The sequence below is a fragment of the Equus caballus genome, chromosome 2 (assembly GCF_041296265.1).
Source record: "Equus caballus isolate H_3958 breed thoroughbred chromosome 2, TB-T2T, whole genome shotgun sequence".
Lineage (NCBI taxonomy): Eukaryota > Metazoa > Chordata > Mammalia > Perissodactyla > Equidae > Equus > Equus caballus.
Window position 1 is genome coordinate 95,424,428 of NC_091685.1, and position 17,004 is coordinate 95,441,431.

Here is a 17,004-nt window from a genome sequence, read left to right on the forward strand (position 1 = left end):
TTGGCTTCTCTTATGTCCAAGGCCTACCCTGTCCCTTTAGCCACAATGGCCCCATGGGTGTAAGCAACGAAATTTAAGAATCGTTTATCTGTTTAATATTCTTGCCAATGTTTTATGCATTGTATGTAAAAACCTTAAAGCAGGTTTGGCTATTTTTCTTCCAATTCCTTGTGACTCATTTTATTTGTCTTCATTCTTCATAGAGTTGTTTGGGTTTGGGGTTTTCTTAAATCTCATTTCCTCTTCATGTTATTCAATAGTCTGTGTTTCAAACATGTTATATGTTTAGTAGTGTCTTGCATTATGGAAGGTTCAGAGGATCATAATGACCTCCAAGAACCTGCAATTTTACTGGAAAGTAAAAGCATCTCTTTTTGAAATATTTAAATAAAATAAGACCAAAAAAAGCCATATAGACAAAAAGTGCATCATAAGGTTGTTTCCAGAGATCTGTATGAATATTTCATCAAATATCAAGAATGTCATCCTTTATAGTTGTAATGCCAAGATCCATAGAGAGTTAGATACTTCTCAAGTAGGCCTTAGCAATCACCTGTCTCCTTCAGAGATTTATTTTATATGGTTTGCCTTTTATATTTGTTAGTAGCGAAGCAAAAAGGGAATGGATGGAAGTAAGTGACAAAAAGATGTTTAATGTGTAAGAGGCCCGAGTTTATTAATATTTGAATGTTCAGTCTTTTCTTCCCAACTTCTTGTGTTTACCTGTTGGACTCTTGGAGAATTAGAAGGAGTTGGAGATAGGGTAGAAATTTTGTTTTAGAGACAGAACTCTAGTGAGAGTAAATGAATTCATAAGAGAGTGCACGTGTTTAGCAGGGCAGTGGATTTTCCAGAAAATATTTGTTGTTATGAATGTAAAGGTAGCAATTGAAGGGGACAGCTTTTGAAAGCAGAAGCTGTTGTTACTGTGAGTAAAATAGAATGTTCATAGATCAGGAAGGATTATTTTAAAAGATATTTTTCTGTGGATTAAAGATTCATTTGCACAGCTCACCCCCTTTGCCATTCACACCAAAGGCTTTTTGAAGACGTGTTAGCTATTGGATTAGAATATTGATGCCAAGATTGCTGTTTAGATAAAAGTGGCAACACATAGACACTGGACCATAGGGGTCCTCTCTACGCATCTCATAATACTGGACAGAACTATGCACTTGAACATGTTTTAGAGAATATCATTTACCATGCACTGCATACTAGTAGCCATGCCATTCCTACTACAAGATTCAGAAATAAAAATCCCAAATTATAGCTTATCCTTTGTTCAAGTTAATTTTAAAGGTAAATGAAGGTTTACAAATGCACTTCTACAAGTCAATAGCCTAGATTCCAAACCCTGCTCACTCAACATATATTCATTAAGTACCTTCAATAAACAAGGTGCTCTGCTTTTTGTTTTTTATTTTGTTTGTGTTATGTGTCTTCGTTTTTACAGTGGAGAATTATGTGGAGTGTGGAAAGAGTGGACATGGGGATTGTAGCCTGAAAGCCTTACGGTATTCTAGTGACTCAGACTAACAAGCAGTTGCATTTACATGCCTCCATCTATGAAACAAGAGGTTTCAAATTATTCTCTGAACTTCCTTCCAACTGTAACATTCTGTGAGTTGATAGTTGTTTTATTTAATTATATCAAAAAGGATATATTAATTCTGGTATCTCATGACTTGGATAATCTAATAAGATGTTTTGAGAATGAAGCAGGTGCTAATGTTACAGTGGAATAACAGGTGTAAACTGGCACATATGGTTGCTTCACCTCTAACATGTTGGTACAATGACGAATAATGGGGGAAATCAGTAATATAACACATATGTATACATACACAAAAAAACCTTTTTCGTCTGTGCACATAAATAATTGTTGTGCCTTTGAACTGTATTTATGATGTACATCTCAGTGGGGCTTTTTGTCTAGTGTATAACCAGCCACTAATGATCACTAATCATATATGTATATCTGTATATTAGTGGAGAAGCAGAGTGTGTCAAATGGAGGAGGGACACTGCAAAAGATCCCAGCTGTGTTGCAAGCCCTAGGGTCCATGACCAAGGAGATCCAGTGGGGCTGAAAGTATCTGTGATGAGAAACGGTGCTGCTGTGTGGAGTCTATGGCAATTCCAATAAGAAAATTTCAGTGCAGATCTTTAGGCTTCTGGGATGTGCAGGTGCCTCCTGCATCAGGGAGCTACTTTTCATTTGAAAAACAGCCCCTGTTATGATACCGGACCCTAGTAGAGACTGAAAACCTGACAATGGGACACAAAGTGACTCTGACTGGAACTGCCCATTATGATCTGGGTGTCGATTTGATCCCATTGTGTGGTGTAAGAGTTAGATGGGAGTGATACATTTGGAATTGGGCTCACGCAGATCCAGACGGTATGAGCATATATCAGGAAGAGACATCCCCGAATCTCATGCAATTGACCTCGTGTCAGTACCTCTATTGCATGATGCTTCTTTCTCATCTTGCACCTATAGCTTCATGGGAGTTTTCATATGATTAACTCATAGAAGAGGAAAGAACTCAAACTCTTACAAAGATAGGTCAGCCTGATGTGTTAGGTGGACCTTAAAGTCCAGTAGTGAAGGAAATCCACTCAGTGGGCAGATCTGCAAAACAGTATAATTGTTATTCATTTAGAGGGAGAGATACCTGAGGTATGGATATACATTGAGTATTGGCAGAGTGAATGGCTTCAAGGGCCTGGGAAAAATAAGACTAGGAGATTGGATACAAGGAGATGGGGCAAGGGGTATGTGGATAGGCTTATAGGCTTGAGCACAAAGTGCCGGTATGCCTCGGAGTCATGCCTATCAGAAAACAAATACTACAGAGGAGGCTCTCTACAACTAGCTGGATGTTATCACCTGCCTCTGGATATTAGCCAGACTCCTTTCTCAGATACCCCAGAGTTTGTGCAATAGACCCATGAAAAGAATGGCCTTGGTGGCAGACACAGGGGCTATGCATGGACCCAAGGGCATGGGCAAGGCTGATGTAGCTACTGTCACTGCTAAATGTTAGATGCCAGAAATAGAGTGACAATGGACACTAATATACCATTCCTTGGGGGAGACCCAACAGCTATTTGGTGGCAGGTCAATTAAGTTGGATCCCTTTGACCTTGGAGAGGTCAGCAATTCATCCTAAGTAGGTGAAACATGGTCTGAATATGTGTTTGCTTTTCTTGCTCAGTGTCTCTGCCACCACCCATATCTGATGGCCTACAGAATGCCTGATCCAATAATATGGCATCCCACATAACAGTCCTACCAAAGGACACTTGCCACATCAAAGGAGGTGCAAAAATGAGCTTGTAATCACTGCATGATACACCACCCAAAAGCTACAGACCTGGTAGAATGGTGGTGTAATATTAATTATGAAAGGCTCAGCTAAGGTACTGTCCTCCAGAATGAAGTTTATATGCTGAACCAACAGCTGATACAGGATGTTGTGCCCACCATAGCTAGAATACACATCTCTGGGAAAAGGGTGAGCCCCTCTTACCATCAATCACAGTGCTCTGTTAATGGATTTATGCTTCTTTTCCCTACAACCTTAGACTTTGCCAGTTAGACTCCTAGTTCCTGGGGTGTAGGTAGAGGCAGTTCTGTCAAGGGTCCCACAAAGAGTCCCACTTAATGGGAAGCTATGATTGGTTCTGCATGTCATCTGGTTACCATGCATTTCTCACTACAATGGACCAGCAAAGATATTAAGAGATACTAAACTTATCATCATGAGGAAATAGGGCTTCTGCTTCACAACCTGAGTAAAGAGAAATATGTCTGGAACTTAGAAGTGCTCCAGGCCCAGAGGTGAATGGGAAATTGCAGCAACCTGAGAGTCCGTGAGAGCAAGGAAATTAAGGGCCTAATCCCTTGGGATTAAGGTCGAGTCACTTCACAAGGCAGCAACCCGGACCAGCTGAAGTGCCAGTGTAATATGAGGAAAATCTGAAATGAGTGGTAGAGGAGATTGGTAATGAATATCAATTAAGGCCCCAAGGATCAGCTAGAGTATTGAATACCGTAGCTTGGTTCACTACCTCCCTTTAAGTCTTTGGGGAATTGCACCTGGTCATCACTTTGAAGGATTATACTTGGACTTCCCTCATAGGGAAGACATGAGGGATGCTGTTTTATATGCTACCTGGATATCAGAAAATGGTGCATGTGTAAGTTGTGCAAGGGATTGCCTGCCCTGGGCCAAGTTTATGTGCTTTTCTATACTGGCTCAACTCTAACCTCTCTTCAAGTTTTGACTACTTACTGAATGGAGAGCCACAGATATCACCACCATTGTCATCATATCTCTTAACACCTCCAGCTTTATTAGCCTCCCTGAAGTGAAGACCAGGTGTTACCATACCCCCAGTGGCTGGAAATATCCTGAGTGGTTCTGGCACCTATGCCTTATAAGACCAAACCCAGGACAGTTCTGTCTCCAGTGGGATGTCTTCCCCAGTGGCCACCCAAAGGAGATAAATTACACCACTAGAAGTATGGAGGAGTTAATGTCTCATAGGATGTATCTTTACCAATGAAATATAGAAGATGGTAAGGAACTGACATTTAAATACCTTTTCTTCCATCTAACAAATTGTTCCAAGTATGCTATGGTTCCATATGACATTTCTAGAGTTGTTCCACATGACCAAGTCACCAGCCATGCTTTCTTCCGAAGTTCTTCCCAACTCAGTAACATACCACCTTATGTCTGCTTTCTCTTTTTCCCTGCACACTTCTTTTCTTACTTCCCTTTTGCGCACCCAAGATTGCTTGATATCTGATCCTGCCTTCTAGAGAACTTGGATTGAGAGACAAAGCAAGGCTCTTCAACTCCAAAGTTTTTGTTCACTGAGTAACAAATTAAAATATAGTATAAACAGCTCTAACCTTCCCCATTGAAAAGTTTACTGATTTGGTGTACTCAATTATCTCCCCTTTTTATCTATGGTAATGCATTAATGTAAGTAATTTCTTTCATTTTTTTTTTTTTTGAAACTCACAGCTACTCTCTTACTCTGCCCCATTTTGGTTTATAACATTTTTATTACTTTGCTCTGATTTATTACACCTTTACTCTATAGTTTCCCTATATTTGAACTTCTTTCAATACAAAGAAGCCTTATGTTGGTTATTTGTCTCTTTCAGAATGTGATACTTTTCACTTCCAGCTCTTAGAATAAACAAGCAGTGAATGCCAGGTTTCAATTGTGTATTACTGTATATAATTTTTGACATACCGGAGGAGGGTGATAAATTTTATATAACAGTTTATGAAGTCCTTCCAGCTTATCGCCAGTCAAATTTTATATAACAGTTTATGAAGTCCTTCCAGCTTATCTCCAGTCACTCCCCACAGAACACTAAACTCTTCTGACCACACTTTGCCAGGCTTGTCTTAGGAAAGGAGATGTACCCCATCCCAGGATCCCACCACGTAGTCCGGGGCTTCTCTATCATCCTTCCTTTCCTCCCTCACCACCTCTCTTCTAATTATTCTTTCTGATATTCAGAGACAACATAAATTGTAAACCCATGGTGCATCTCTTAGTGCTAAATAGGAATCCTTAACTAATATTTCTATTATAACTATATATTGGAAATAAAGCCTGAAACCTTACATATTAAGTTGATATCTCACACTTACTATCTATCTCAGATTTGACCTAATTGTCCCGGATTCTTCTAGACTTGAATGTTTCAAGCTTTTGGAATTGTGTGTTTGTTTTGGTTGTTGTTTTGTCTTGAACATAAAGTACACATAGAGATCTTGACTCCTCAATTCTTCAATTTTCTCTCCTCTCTCTCCCCACCCTCTTTGGTCATGAATTTTCTTTACTCTCATTGTCTGTTGATTAATTACTTCTCCTCCCATGAATGTTGTGTGATGAAAGCTAATCTATGGAAAAGCTGAGAATGAGATTAATGTTCACAAAAATTGTAAAGATGTCGATGAAAGATGCAGCAATACTACATTGCATTCCCATTGAAACTAACAAAGGCAACTACAAACATTTGAAAGCAAGTCACATTTTTGCACACCATCCATTATTCTCGCATTTAACAGGACGTTAAAGATTCTACATCTTCTGAATTTATTAGCTTGGTATTTAGCATGTTTCACAGCCAAAATAGCAAAGAAGGTTCATTATTGCTGGTTAAATTAGCTTCATGAAAATGTTGTTGGTAAAAGGTTACAGAAATGAATAAGAGATCTAACCAAGCAGCATATTACACTATTTATCATTATAATTTAAAAAGGCATTCTGATTGTTTAAATTAACTTGGCTAAAGGGTAGAGAATTAGATAAAAGTTAATAATTAAAACCTAAATGGCACAATTAGCTCTTCCTTTTGATAAAGAAGGGAGAAAACATATGCATTTGGTATTTAAATTGTCCTCTTGGGAGAAACTGAGGCCAATAAAATCATACCTGATCATACCATTTATGGGCTTTAAAAAAATTTTACAACTATGTTATATATAAACTGGATTACCTGAATATCTTGCATTTCTTTCAGACGTAGATAGCCCTTCCTATATTATTTTATTTAGGATGGTCAAGCCTAGAACTTAACTGTTTTTCTATGGAAGTTTAGTGTTTGTTTTTTAACTGAATAGTCTATGTCTGTTAAGGATGGTAAGTCTTGGCCATCTTTGTGAAATTTTTATCAGTGGAAAAATTTATTTAATCTGTAGTTTTTTTTTGCTTTCTGACATGCAGAATTTTTAATGTTTGTCTGACCTAAACTACTCGTATCTTTCTTTGTGGTAAAATTATTTTTTTTCTAGTAAGCACATAGATTTTTCCTGGAAGGGATGGTGAATCAATTTCTTACTAGTTTGGCAAGCCTGATTAAGTCTTCCATGTCTATAAACTCAAGATCAAAATAAATATATTATCCTCTTTTCCATTCTTAACAGAAACCAGGAGCTAAAAGAACTTGGTGAGCTTTCTCCCCACTGGGACAATCTACGGAAAAATGTCCTTACTCACTGTGATCAAATGGTGAATATGTACCAAGGAATTCTGAAAGAACTTAGCAAGGAAACAGGTGTGAAAGCAAGAACTTTACATTTTCAAACTGAATTGCATTTCATGCATGTTATGTGAAAACACTACAAAATGTTGTTATAGATATAAAAAAGCCAAGATTTAAAAGAAAAAAGCTTTTATTTCTAATTCTACCATCTTGGCATGAAGAACAAGGAAGAAAGATTGCACTATTTTACTTCATGGTATTATTATAAGAATAACTGAGAAAGTTTTTTAAAAAGTTGAATTTCTGAGAAGAAAAGCAACTGAAACAGGATATGTTTCTCTTTCTGAGATTCTTGTAACATTTTGCTTTGTCAAATGTACTTTTCAACATATGTGCACACACACACGCATTTATTATTTATTTACTAATAATGTTCAGTTTTTTCCACCTAGGGTCCTCTTTCAAATCAAGCAGCAGCAAAGGAGAGAGAACATTGGAATTTGTTCCAGTAAATCTACATCTGCAAAGAATGCACGTACACAGCCCTCACTTGAAAGGTAGTAAACAGTATTCTTTCAAAAATTGGCAAATTATGCTAGTGTATACTTCTTTAAAAAGCTTGACTATTGACAGAATTAAAAATTTTAGCAGTTCTATAAAGATGAGACGAAATAATTGAGGCTGATAATGACCCTAAATACTACAAAAGTGATGATTATATTTTTGTTGCTGTGTTTCTGGGCAATACTTTGGAAATGTGGCACCTGAATTGTTACAAGTGAATATGAAAAATGAGTGTTAGCTTCCCTAAGTAATATCAATGACGGCTAATAGCTACCAATTGTGCTACTGATGGATTAGGAAAAAAGAAAAAGGAAAAAAAAAGACTTGTTCATTTTGTACCTGTCTTAATAAACCAAAGCCCAAAGGTAGACTCATATGCTGCTTCTCTGACTTAGTGGTGACTATCAAGAGAATTACCGCTTTCCCTATGAGAAGGGGGTTTATCAGATATGAAGTGGTAGAGTATTTTCGATGTACTCAGTTTTAGAAACACCTTTGAAGGAAAAATGTATGGATTTTTATAAACATACCTAAATAGGGTCCAGAGTGAACAATATGGTGTTATATTCACTGCCATTCTACATAATTCCTTGCCACATCCTTATAAAATATATTTTAAAATATTCTTCTCATCTCCTTTTTCCTTTAACTTATTACTGTATCAATTTTTATGATATCTGGGTTGACTATCTGCCTCTATTTAGCAGCAAAAGTCCATATTATGCCTGTTATCTACCATCATTGCTAATGATGCCCTCCACCTCCTTTCCCTCTCAGAAGTCTCTGGGTTTGAATGATAAATGCTATGGTCATCCTGCTAGTACCCATCTTCCTAGGGAGAAAAAGTTACTTTACATGATTAAATCCTTCATGGTAATTGTACCGACACACACAAGCATACACAGATACTTCTAAAGACTCTTTCTCACACCCTATTTTGTAGCCATTGTGACAATATAGAGGTTACAGTTTTTAAAAAAAGTTAAAATGAAATCTCTCTTTCTGCTTTAGAATCATCTGAAGTTTTATAATTAGGAAAATTAAACATATTTCTAAGTTTGTGCATAATTGTGTATACATAATCACCTAATGTGCAAGTTTAAGTGTAGTTATAATCATTCTGATGTATAATTTTATTATTTTGGGTAACCTTTATCAACTATCTAAAATTTTGACTTGGATACTTTTCACCAAAAATTACATCAAATGAAAGAACTGAAATAAAAATGAGATGAATTGGCTTAAGGCATTTAGGAACTCTTCCCTGATTATGGAGCGTCTGTCAATAGTTTGAACATAACAACATGTGATGGTTTTAAAAATCATCAAAACCAAAGTATCAACACGTAATAAAGAAGCTAAAGTACTTAAAAGGGATCTGACACCCAACGTAAATTTTTTTCTAATGGCCAATATGAAAAGGCTTTTATGATATAGTAAAAAGTTTATATATTTTCGAGTGGAACAGAATTGTACTTTTTATATATCTTTTTACCACTTTTTATATATGACTGTAAGTCTGTTATTTAATCTTTCTAAGCAGTATTGTCCTCTTCCTGATTAAGTGAATTAGAGGATGTGTAAAATACCTAAAATGAACAATAATGGTTTTTATGATACATGTGGCATTTGCCATCACTGGAACAAAATGGATCTGTCAGTTTTATCAGGGCTGTTAAAATTGGAGGAAAGTCATCAATTAAGAGCCTAGTAAGAGACAATGAAATCTTAACTAAGGAAGTAGCCAGATTTTGAGAAAAGATGATTTAGAGAGGCATTTTGGAAAAATCATCACATGCAAGGACTTAATGACTGTTAGAATGAGGATATGAGAGAAAAGGATGACTCTGGCTACAGCCATGGATGGATAGCAGTGGCATCAAATCAGATAGTTTGTTGGGACCAAAGTGATATGAATTTATATTTAATTTTGCATTCAAATATTTGGTGATGGTCCTTAAAATACTTCCACCAAAAAAGGAGAAGTTAGTATCTAAGTGGCCTCTTACTTTACACTTACTTCTTGAAAATGAAAGAATCATTTACATTATACTGTTTTTTCCAAGCTGTTATCTGAAAAATAGATGAGAGTGAGCTAGAATGAATGCAATGCATTTAATTTCTTCTGCAATTTGAAAGGAATAAACTGGCAGCTTAAAAGAAAGAAATTTAGAAAAGCAAGCAATGTTTCTTCTAATTAGTTTGGTTTGGGATATGTATCAGTTTCCCCGAGCTGCTGTAACAAAGTACCACAAACTCAGTGCCTTAAAAAACAGAAATTTATTGTCTCACAGCCTGGGAGTTCAGAAGTCTGATATCAGGGTGTTGGCAGAGCCATGCTCCCTCTGAAACCTTTAGGGGGTTCCTTCCTTGCCTCCTCCCAGCTTCTGATAGTTTGCGTGCAATCTTTGGTTTTCTTTGGTTTGTTGATGCATCACACCAATCTTCCATCTTCACGTGGTGTTCCCCTATGCATTTTACATCATCTTCTCTGTGTGTCTGTCTTTGTATCCAAATTTCCCCTTTAAGGACCCCAGTCATATTGGATTAGGACCGGCCGTAATAGCCTGATTTCAACTTGACTGCATCTATAATGATCCTCTTCGAAAAAGGGTCATATTCTAAGATATCTTTCTTGGTCATATTCTAAGATAGCCCATAACAGGACATATAAAGAGATTTCTTATTTATAGTGACCAATACAAGCAGTAGACAGGAAACCAAGATTTTGGTGTTACAGAACTAGGATACAACTCACAAACTAGAGGATTTTTGATGCAGCAATTTTCAGAAAGACTGGTTCTTCTCTTTGAAGACTTAAAGAGAAAATGTGGGAAAGGACTAGGTACCCTTACAGCCAAGAAGTAATGTGAAGGTACTGATTTCTATTACATAATGACTTTTTTCCCAAGCCTACTCATGTATATAATGTATACATGTATATGATATACATATCATACACGTAAGATTAAATATTAAATTTATATGTTTTAAAAATACTTGTTTTTATAAATTTAAAATGTATTATTTGAAATTGGAATTCAGATAAAGTATGTGCCTTTTAGAGTAGATTGCCAGCTATATGTTATAATAGAAATTGAAAATTTGACTGAATTTTGGGGGCCCTACCACTTACTTCTTTTACTTTGACCAAGTTAATAACTTTTCTGAGTTTCAGTTTTCTTATTTGCAAAATAAAACAGTTAAAATTTGTAGATGTTAGCCAATCAAATTTTCTACTTCCTTATATAATGTCTTGAACAGATTAAATGAATTGCAGTTAAATTTATTTAAAGTCTGTGGTTACGGATTTGAATGTTTAGCTGAATTACAGACAACATTTTGCAAGGTAATGATGCAAGTAAGATCGTCCAAGCAATGATATTTCATTGGTGAGTTATTGGGACCTAGCCTAAATTTATTTTCATTCTTACCATTAGTAAATTGTGTCTATCCACATTTGATTAATATGTCTGCTGTATTTGGAGAAGCAGCTTTGCAAACAATAGCAGGCAGATTCGCCAAATACAAGGCTAATGTGTAACTCTTGAAACAAGTAACTGAGCAGAACTAATGTTTTCATGTCTTATACTGACAAATGAGGAACCTCCATTTAACTGTGGGTGCTCTCAGACCCATTGAGTTAATTTTTCATCCTTATTCATTACTTAAATGCAACAAATGGAATACCTACCACTCTAGATATCTTAGACAGCAGTGAAACAACAATAAAAACACAATCCTGAAGTTAAGAACAAAAGTTCCCACTCCAACATACCTCAATAGATTTTATTTTCATGGAAAATCAGGTGGATATTATAAAATATGGATTCTTGTGATGTTATTCTATATTTGTTATTTTGTATGTTATAGATATATGATAGCATATTGTAGTATACAAGAAAGAAAGAGGAAAGAAAATAGAGAAAGAACCTACTATCTTATTATCATAAAGCTGTAGTTGGGGTCAGATCCATAAGCCAGAATTTACTGTGTACCTATGGATTCCTCAGGTAACCTCTCTGCCCCTTAGTCTTCTAATCTCTACTCTGAGGGAAGGAGCAAACAAGAGGAGCTATGTAGAACTTCTTGATTTCTGTATCTCAAGAGTCTGGGTGTGTGGCCTCATCAATGAAGCCTAATCAGCCTTACATATGTTTAATGATGATGCCAAATTGGTTGGACTATTTTGAAGCAGATTTCCCTATTGTCTTGTGATTCGTGTCAGAGTCATTTTGTGGCCATTTTGAAGTCAGGGATTATGCTTAAATTCTTCCTTGAAATGAGATCAGTGTGTCTACATGGTTTTTTTCATTAGCACTATTTTTATAGTTATAGGAATTTTAAAGAGATCTTCTGGGAAAAAAAATAGACTTATTATCTCAATTCTATTATTAAATGGCTTTTAAAAGGCTATGAGGCAGCCCTATTATTAAATTTCAAACCAGCCTAGTATCTTTAGCTTGATGAGACTCAACAACTTGAATTCCACTTTCCTATTATGCTGTATACTATGCCATTTTCACAAAGCCAAGGACAATTTTTGAGAAATAAAATATCAAAGAAAGAAGGCACATAGATTATATTTTTTTAATGAAGAATAAAGGACCTTTAATTTTTCTTAAGTTTTCTGTAACATAAAATGCCCACCCAGATTTTTATAATTGTCTCAGCCCCATCCATCAATTCTCCAATGCTAACTGGGCATCCTACAATTCAGCTCAAGTCTGACACTATTTACCTGGAGATAGCATTAGGTTCCACAGGTTAAGGACTCAGTACTGCAAGACTGCCCTCCACTTCAGATGCCAATGGGAAATCTTGGTTGTTACCTGTGCTTCTCATCAACTATAAGTTAGAGGTTCCCACCATTCCCCTCCTTGAGTTTGGTTAATTTGTGAGAGCTACTTGCAGAACTGAGAAAAACATTTTACTTACTAAATTACTGGTTTATTATAGAAAGATATAACTCAGGAACAGGCAGATGGAAGAGATGCATAGGGCAAGGTATGGGGAAGGGGAGCAGAGCTTCCATGCCCTTTCAGCCTGCCACTCTCCATCACCTCCATGTGTTCACCAACCTTTAAGCTCACCAAATTCAGTCCTTTTGGGTTTTTATGGAGGCTTCATTACATAGGCATGATTGATTAAATAACTGGCCACTGAGGATGGAGCTCAATCTATAACCTCCTACCCTTCCCAGGAGGTGGGAGGAGGAGAGGAACTGAAAATTCCAACCCTCTAATCACAGGGTTGGATTCTCTGGCAACCAGCCCCATCCTTAGGTGAGCTCCAAAAGTCACTTCATCAACATAACAAAAAACACCTTTAAAACTTTCAACACAGGAAATTCCAAGGGTTTTAAGAGCTCTGGGCCAGAAAAGGGGACCAAATATTTATTTCTTATTATAAATCGCAATATCACAGTTATCAATATTTAAAAGTTAACACTTCAAAGCAACACTTTGAAGACCTCAAATGTACAAAGGCTATTTAAGTCTAAACTCTTCAGCCTCTTAAAATATGCTCATAAAGATCCTAGCTGTTTGAGGAGTGGTTCTAATCAGGATGGGTAGGGTTGAAAGGCAACAGAGAAAAGTGAGAGAGGCAGAGGGAGACCTTATTTGCTCTTTCAACATCCAGACATCTACTTAGCATCCCTGCAGAGATCACTTGATATTAATAGAATATCAGCATTGGCTTGGGAGGTGGGGTAACAGGACAAATGGCTTCTGGAATATAGATGAGGTGCTGCTACCTGTGCTGAAACAACAGTACTACTTTTTACTTGCCTGTTTGAAATTTGTTCTATGAAGTTCAAAAGTGAAGAATATTTGGGGGACTTTTCTACATCTTACTTCCTGGTACCTTCACCTTTGAGAACATACATCTATGTTAGGAAATTGGCTCCCTTTCTATTCTTTTTTTTTTTCAAATCCTGATTGTTGTGCTGCTAATTATTATGCAAATTTCCCCTAGAACTTTGTATCCCCAGCCTGCTTTTATTGTTAACTTATTTTTATTATCTTGTTTAAAATAATAATAAATGGTAGATAAAATTATAAACATGATAATTTAATGAAAAGAATGAGAAAGAAAGGAACTGACCTAAGTATACTTTAGAAAGAATTGGCTACTATAAGGCTAAATAAAAAAAGAATACAAATACTATATTCTTGCTAGTAAATTTGTTTCTTACAGAGGTATGGGTTAACAGTTCTAAACTGTTTTATTTGTATAATAGAGTTGACCAAATATGTACATATGTAGATAGTGTAGGGGAGGAAGAAATACTCCTCTACCCTTCTAGGTTCTTCTGGCTGGTCTAAGAATTAAATTGACCTGAGACAGAATAACAGGAGAAAATTAAACAAGTTTTAATAACGTGTATACATGGGAGAAACTCGCAAACTCTGAGCAACTTAACTTGCCAAAATGGCCAAAGGCACCACCTTAAATATTATCTTCAGCAAAGACAAAAGAGGATGTTGGGGGTAGTGGTTTGGGACTTCAAAGGGGAGGAAGGCACTTTGCATGGAAATGGAAAAGCAAATGTTTGGTAAACAAATGTTTCCCAAAGACAGTGAGACATGGAGAGGACTTTGACCAAATGGGCCTTGCTAGGTTCCTCCCTGTCTGCCACACCTAGTTCATATTATACTATAGTTGTCTGTGGTCATAGCTCATTTCTGGAACAGGCATTGTATCTTAACTTCTTTTAGGCAGTTAGAGGGAAGGTCAAAGTTTGTTCCTGAGTCTTTTGTTCTTAAAAATTGTCAAGCCAAAGAGACACGTTTTTCAGATAACAAATTCTGCTCCCTTACAACAGGGAGAATCAGGCTTCTCAATGTCAGAGAAAGAAGTTAGAAATCAAAAAGGAGGAGAAGGTAGAAGGAATCTTGTGATGCTGAGTTGAAGTTAGAGGTAACAATGTGGACTCATGGATTTTTGTTTTTGTTGTTGCTGTTGGTATAGATAGGTTGATAATTAGATAGATAAATATAGATGTATTCGCACACAAGTTCATATACATACATATACTTTCTAGCTCTAGCCACTAAAAAGAATTGAAAGAGTAGCAATGAGCATAGCTACCCCCAGTATTTGATTTCTAAACACCATTCTCCAACAAAAAGGACTAGAGTTCCTTGGAATACTGGTTGATTCCAGGGCTGATGCAGGGAAAATATGAGATGAGTCTGGAATGTATTGTGGCTCTAGAAAGTAAGTACTCAAAAATCAAAAAATAAAACCAAAAGGGCATATTTAAATGCCTAGGAGTCAATCTGAAGAAGCTCCCAATGGACAAAGCTGGAACAACTTGAACATTAAGATAGGGTTGATCATAAACCAGAGAACAACATACCTGAGTCCATATTGATGTTGATACGTAACTGAATAAATAAATGAATTAAGAAAAAGGGTCAACTGTTCCTCCCAGAAAAATCCCAATTAATAAATGTGGAAGGAATGAGGGAAATGGAAAATCACCATTCAAACAAAACAGTAATAATTGTTATAGGCAAGATTCATCAATGGATGCTAAAATTAGTGGGTGCAAGTTTAAACACACACAGGATATTTGCATAGTCTTAAAATATGTCCCTCCAAATATGTAGTATCTTTATAGTGTAGAATCAACTGTAGGTAGTGGCAGACATCACTTTGACCAATGCATCAAGATTCACATAAAGCAGTACTTAACTTACCATACTCCCTGATGGGATGCACTGAGAAGGGCATTTCTCCTCAGTAGTTTCCTTCTCAATAGTGCAGAATCTCCATCTAAACATGAGAAAACATAAGACAAACCCAAACTAAGGAACATTCTACAAAATAACTGACCAGTGCTCTTCAAAAGTGTCAAGGTCAAAAATAAAAGACTGAGGAGCTGTCACAGATTGGAGGAGCCTACATGACAACTAAATGAAATATGGAATCCTGGACTGGATCCTAAAAGAATAAAAGGTGTTAGTGGAAAAAATAATCCAAATACATTCCTTACTTTTCTTAATGGTATAGTATGAGATTAATTTCATAATTTTGATAATTAATCTATGATTATGTAAGATATTAACATAAAAAGAACCTGAGTGAAGAGTATAGAGAACTCTGTTCTAATTTTGCAACTATTCTGGAAATTTAAAATTATCTCACAAGTAAAAATTTTAAAAAATATTCAAACAATAATAAAGACTTTTTTATATTTTAATAAAAATTGTATATATTTAAGGTGTACAACAAGATGTTTTGATATACATATACACAGTGAATGATTACTACAGTCAAGGTAATTAACATATCTATCTCCTCATATATAATTACTTTTTTTTGGTGTGATGAGATGTTTTTAAAGGAATTCTGGGGGCTGGCCCCATGGTGTAGTGGTTAAGTTTGGCATGCTCCATTTCAGTGACCTGAGTTTGCAGGTTTGGATCCTGTGCATAGACCTACACCACTTGTCAGCCATGCTGTGGTGGTGACCCACATGGAAAATAGAAGAACATTGGCACAGATGTTAGCTCAGGGCAAATCTTCCTCAAGCAAAAAAAATGAGGAAGATTTGCAACAGCTGTTAGCTCAGGGTGAATCTTCTTCAGCAAAAAATACGTAAATAAGGGAATTCTGTATTTCTTCCTATTTTAGACAACAGATTAAAATAACTCAAATTCTCTGGAAACATTGATAGCAATTTAGTCATAAGTTCTTTTTTATGTTATTGTGATAAGAATATTTAACATGAGATCTACCTTCTTAACGAATTTTTAAGTGTATAATACATTATTGTTGACTATACATACCATGTTGCACAGCAGATCAAGCATCTTGCTTGACTGAAACTTTATGCCCTTGGATTAGCAACTCCCCATTTGCCCCTCTCCCTAGCCCCTGGCCACGACTATTCCACTGTTTAATTGTATTAATTTGACTATTTTGAAGACTGTATATAAGTGGAGTCATGCAGTATTTGTCTTCCCATGACTGGCTTATTTCACTAGCATAATATCCTCAAGTTTTATCCATGCTGTCACATATTGCAGAATTTCCTTCATTTTTAAGGCTGAATAGTATTCCATAGTATGTGTACAGCACATTTTCTTTAATCATTTATCTTTTGATAGACATCTAGGTTGTTTCTACATCTTGACTATTGTGAATAGTGTTTCAGTGAATACAGAAGTGCTAATATCTCTTTGAGATCCTAATTTCAGTTTCAGAAGTGGAATTGCTGGATCATGTAATAGTTCTATTTTTAATTTTTTGAGGAACCTCCATACTATTTTTCATATCAGCTGCACCATTTTGCATTCTCACTTACAGTGTGCAAGGTTCCAATTTCTCCACATCATTGCCAAAACTCATTGTCTTTTGTTTTTTTGATAATAGCCATTTTTACAGGTGTGATTTGATATCTC

At 36.1% G+C, this 17,004-nt stretch overlaps 1 protein-coding gene across 35 annotated transcripts in view; it reads left to right on the forward strand.

The window, feature by feature from the left end:
* INPP4B (inositol polyphosphate-4-phosphatase type II B) overlaps window positions 1–17,004 on the forward strand; it is a 747,831-nt gene that overhangs the window by 569,604 nt on the left and 161,223 nt on the right. For all 35 annotated transcript variants that reach the window (XM_070258367.1, XM_070258371.1, XM_070258379.1 and 32 more), the window contains 2 exons: window positions 6,966–7,096; window positions 7,477–7,581. In XM_070258367.1, coding sequence (XP_070114468.1) covers window positions 6,966–7,096; window positions 7,477–7,581 — 236 coding nt within the window. The remainder of the gene's footprint in view (window positions 1–6,965; window positions 7,097–7,476; window positions 7,582–17,004) is intronic.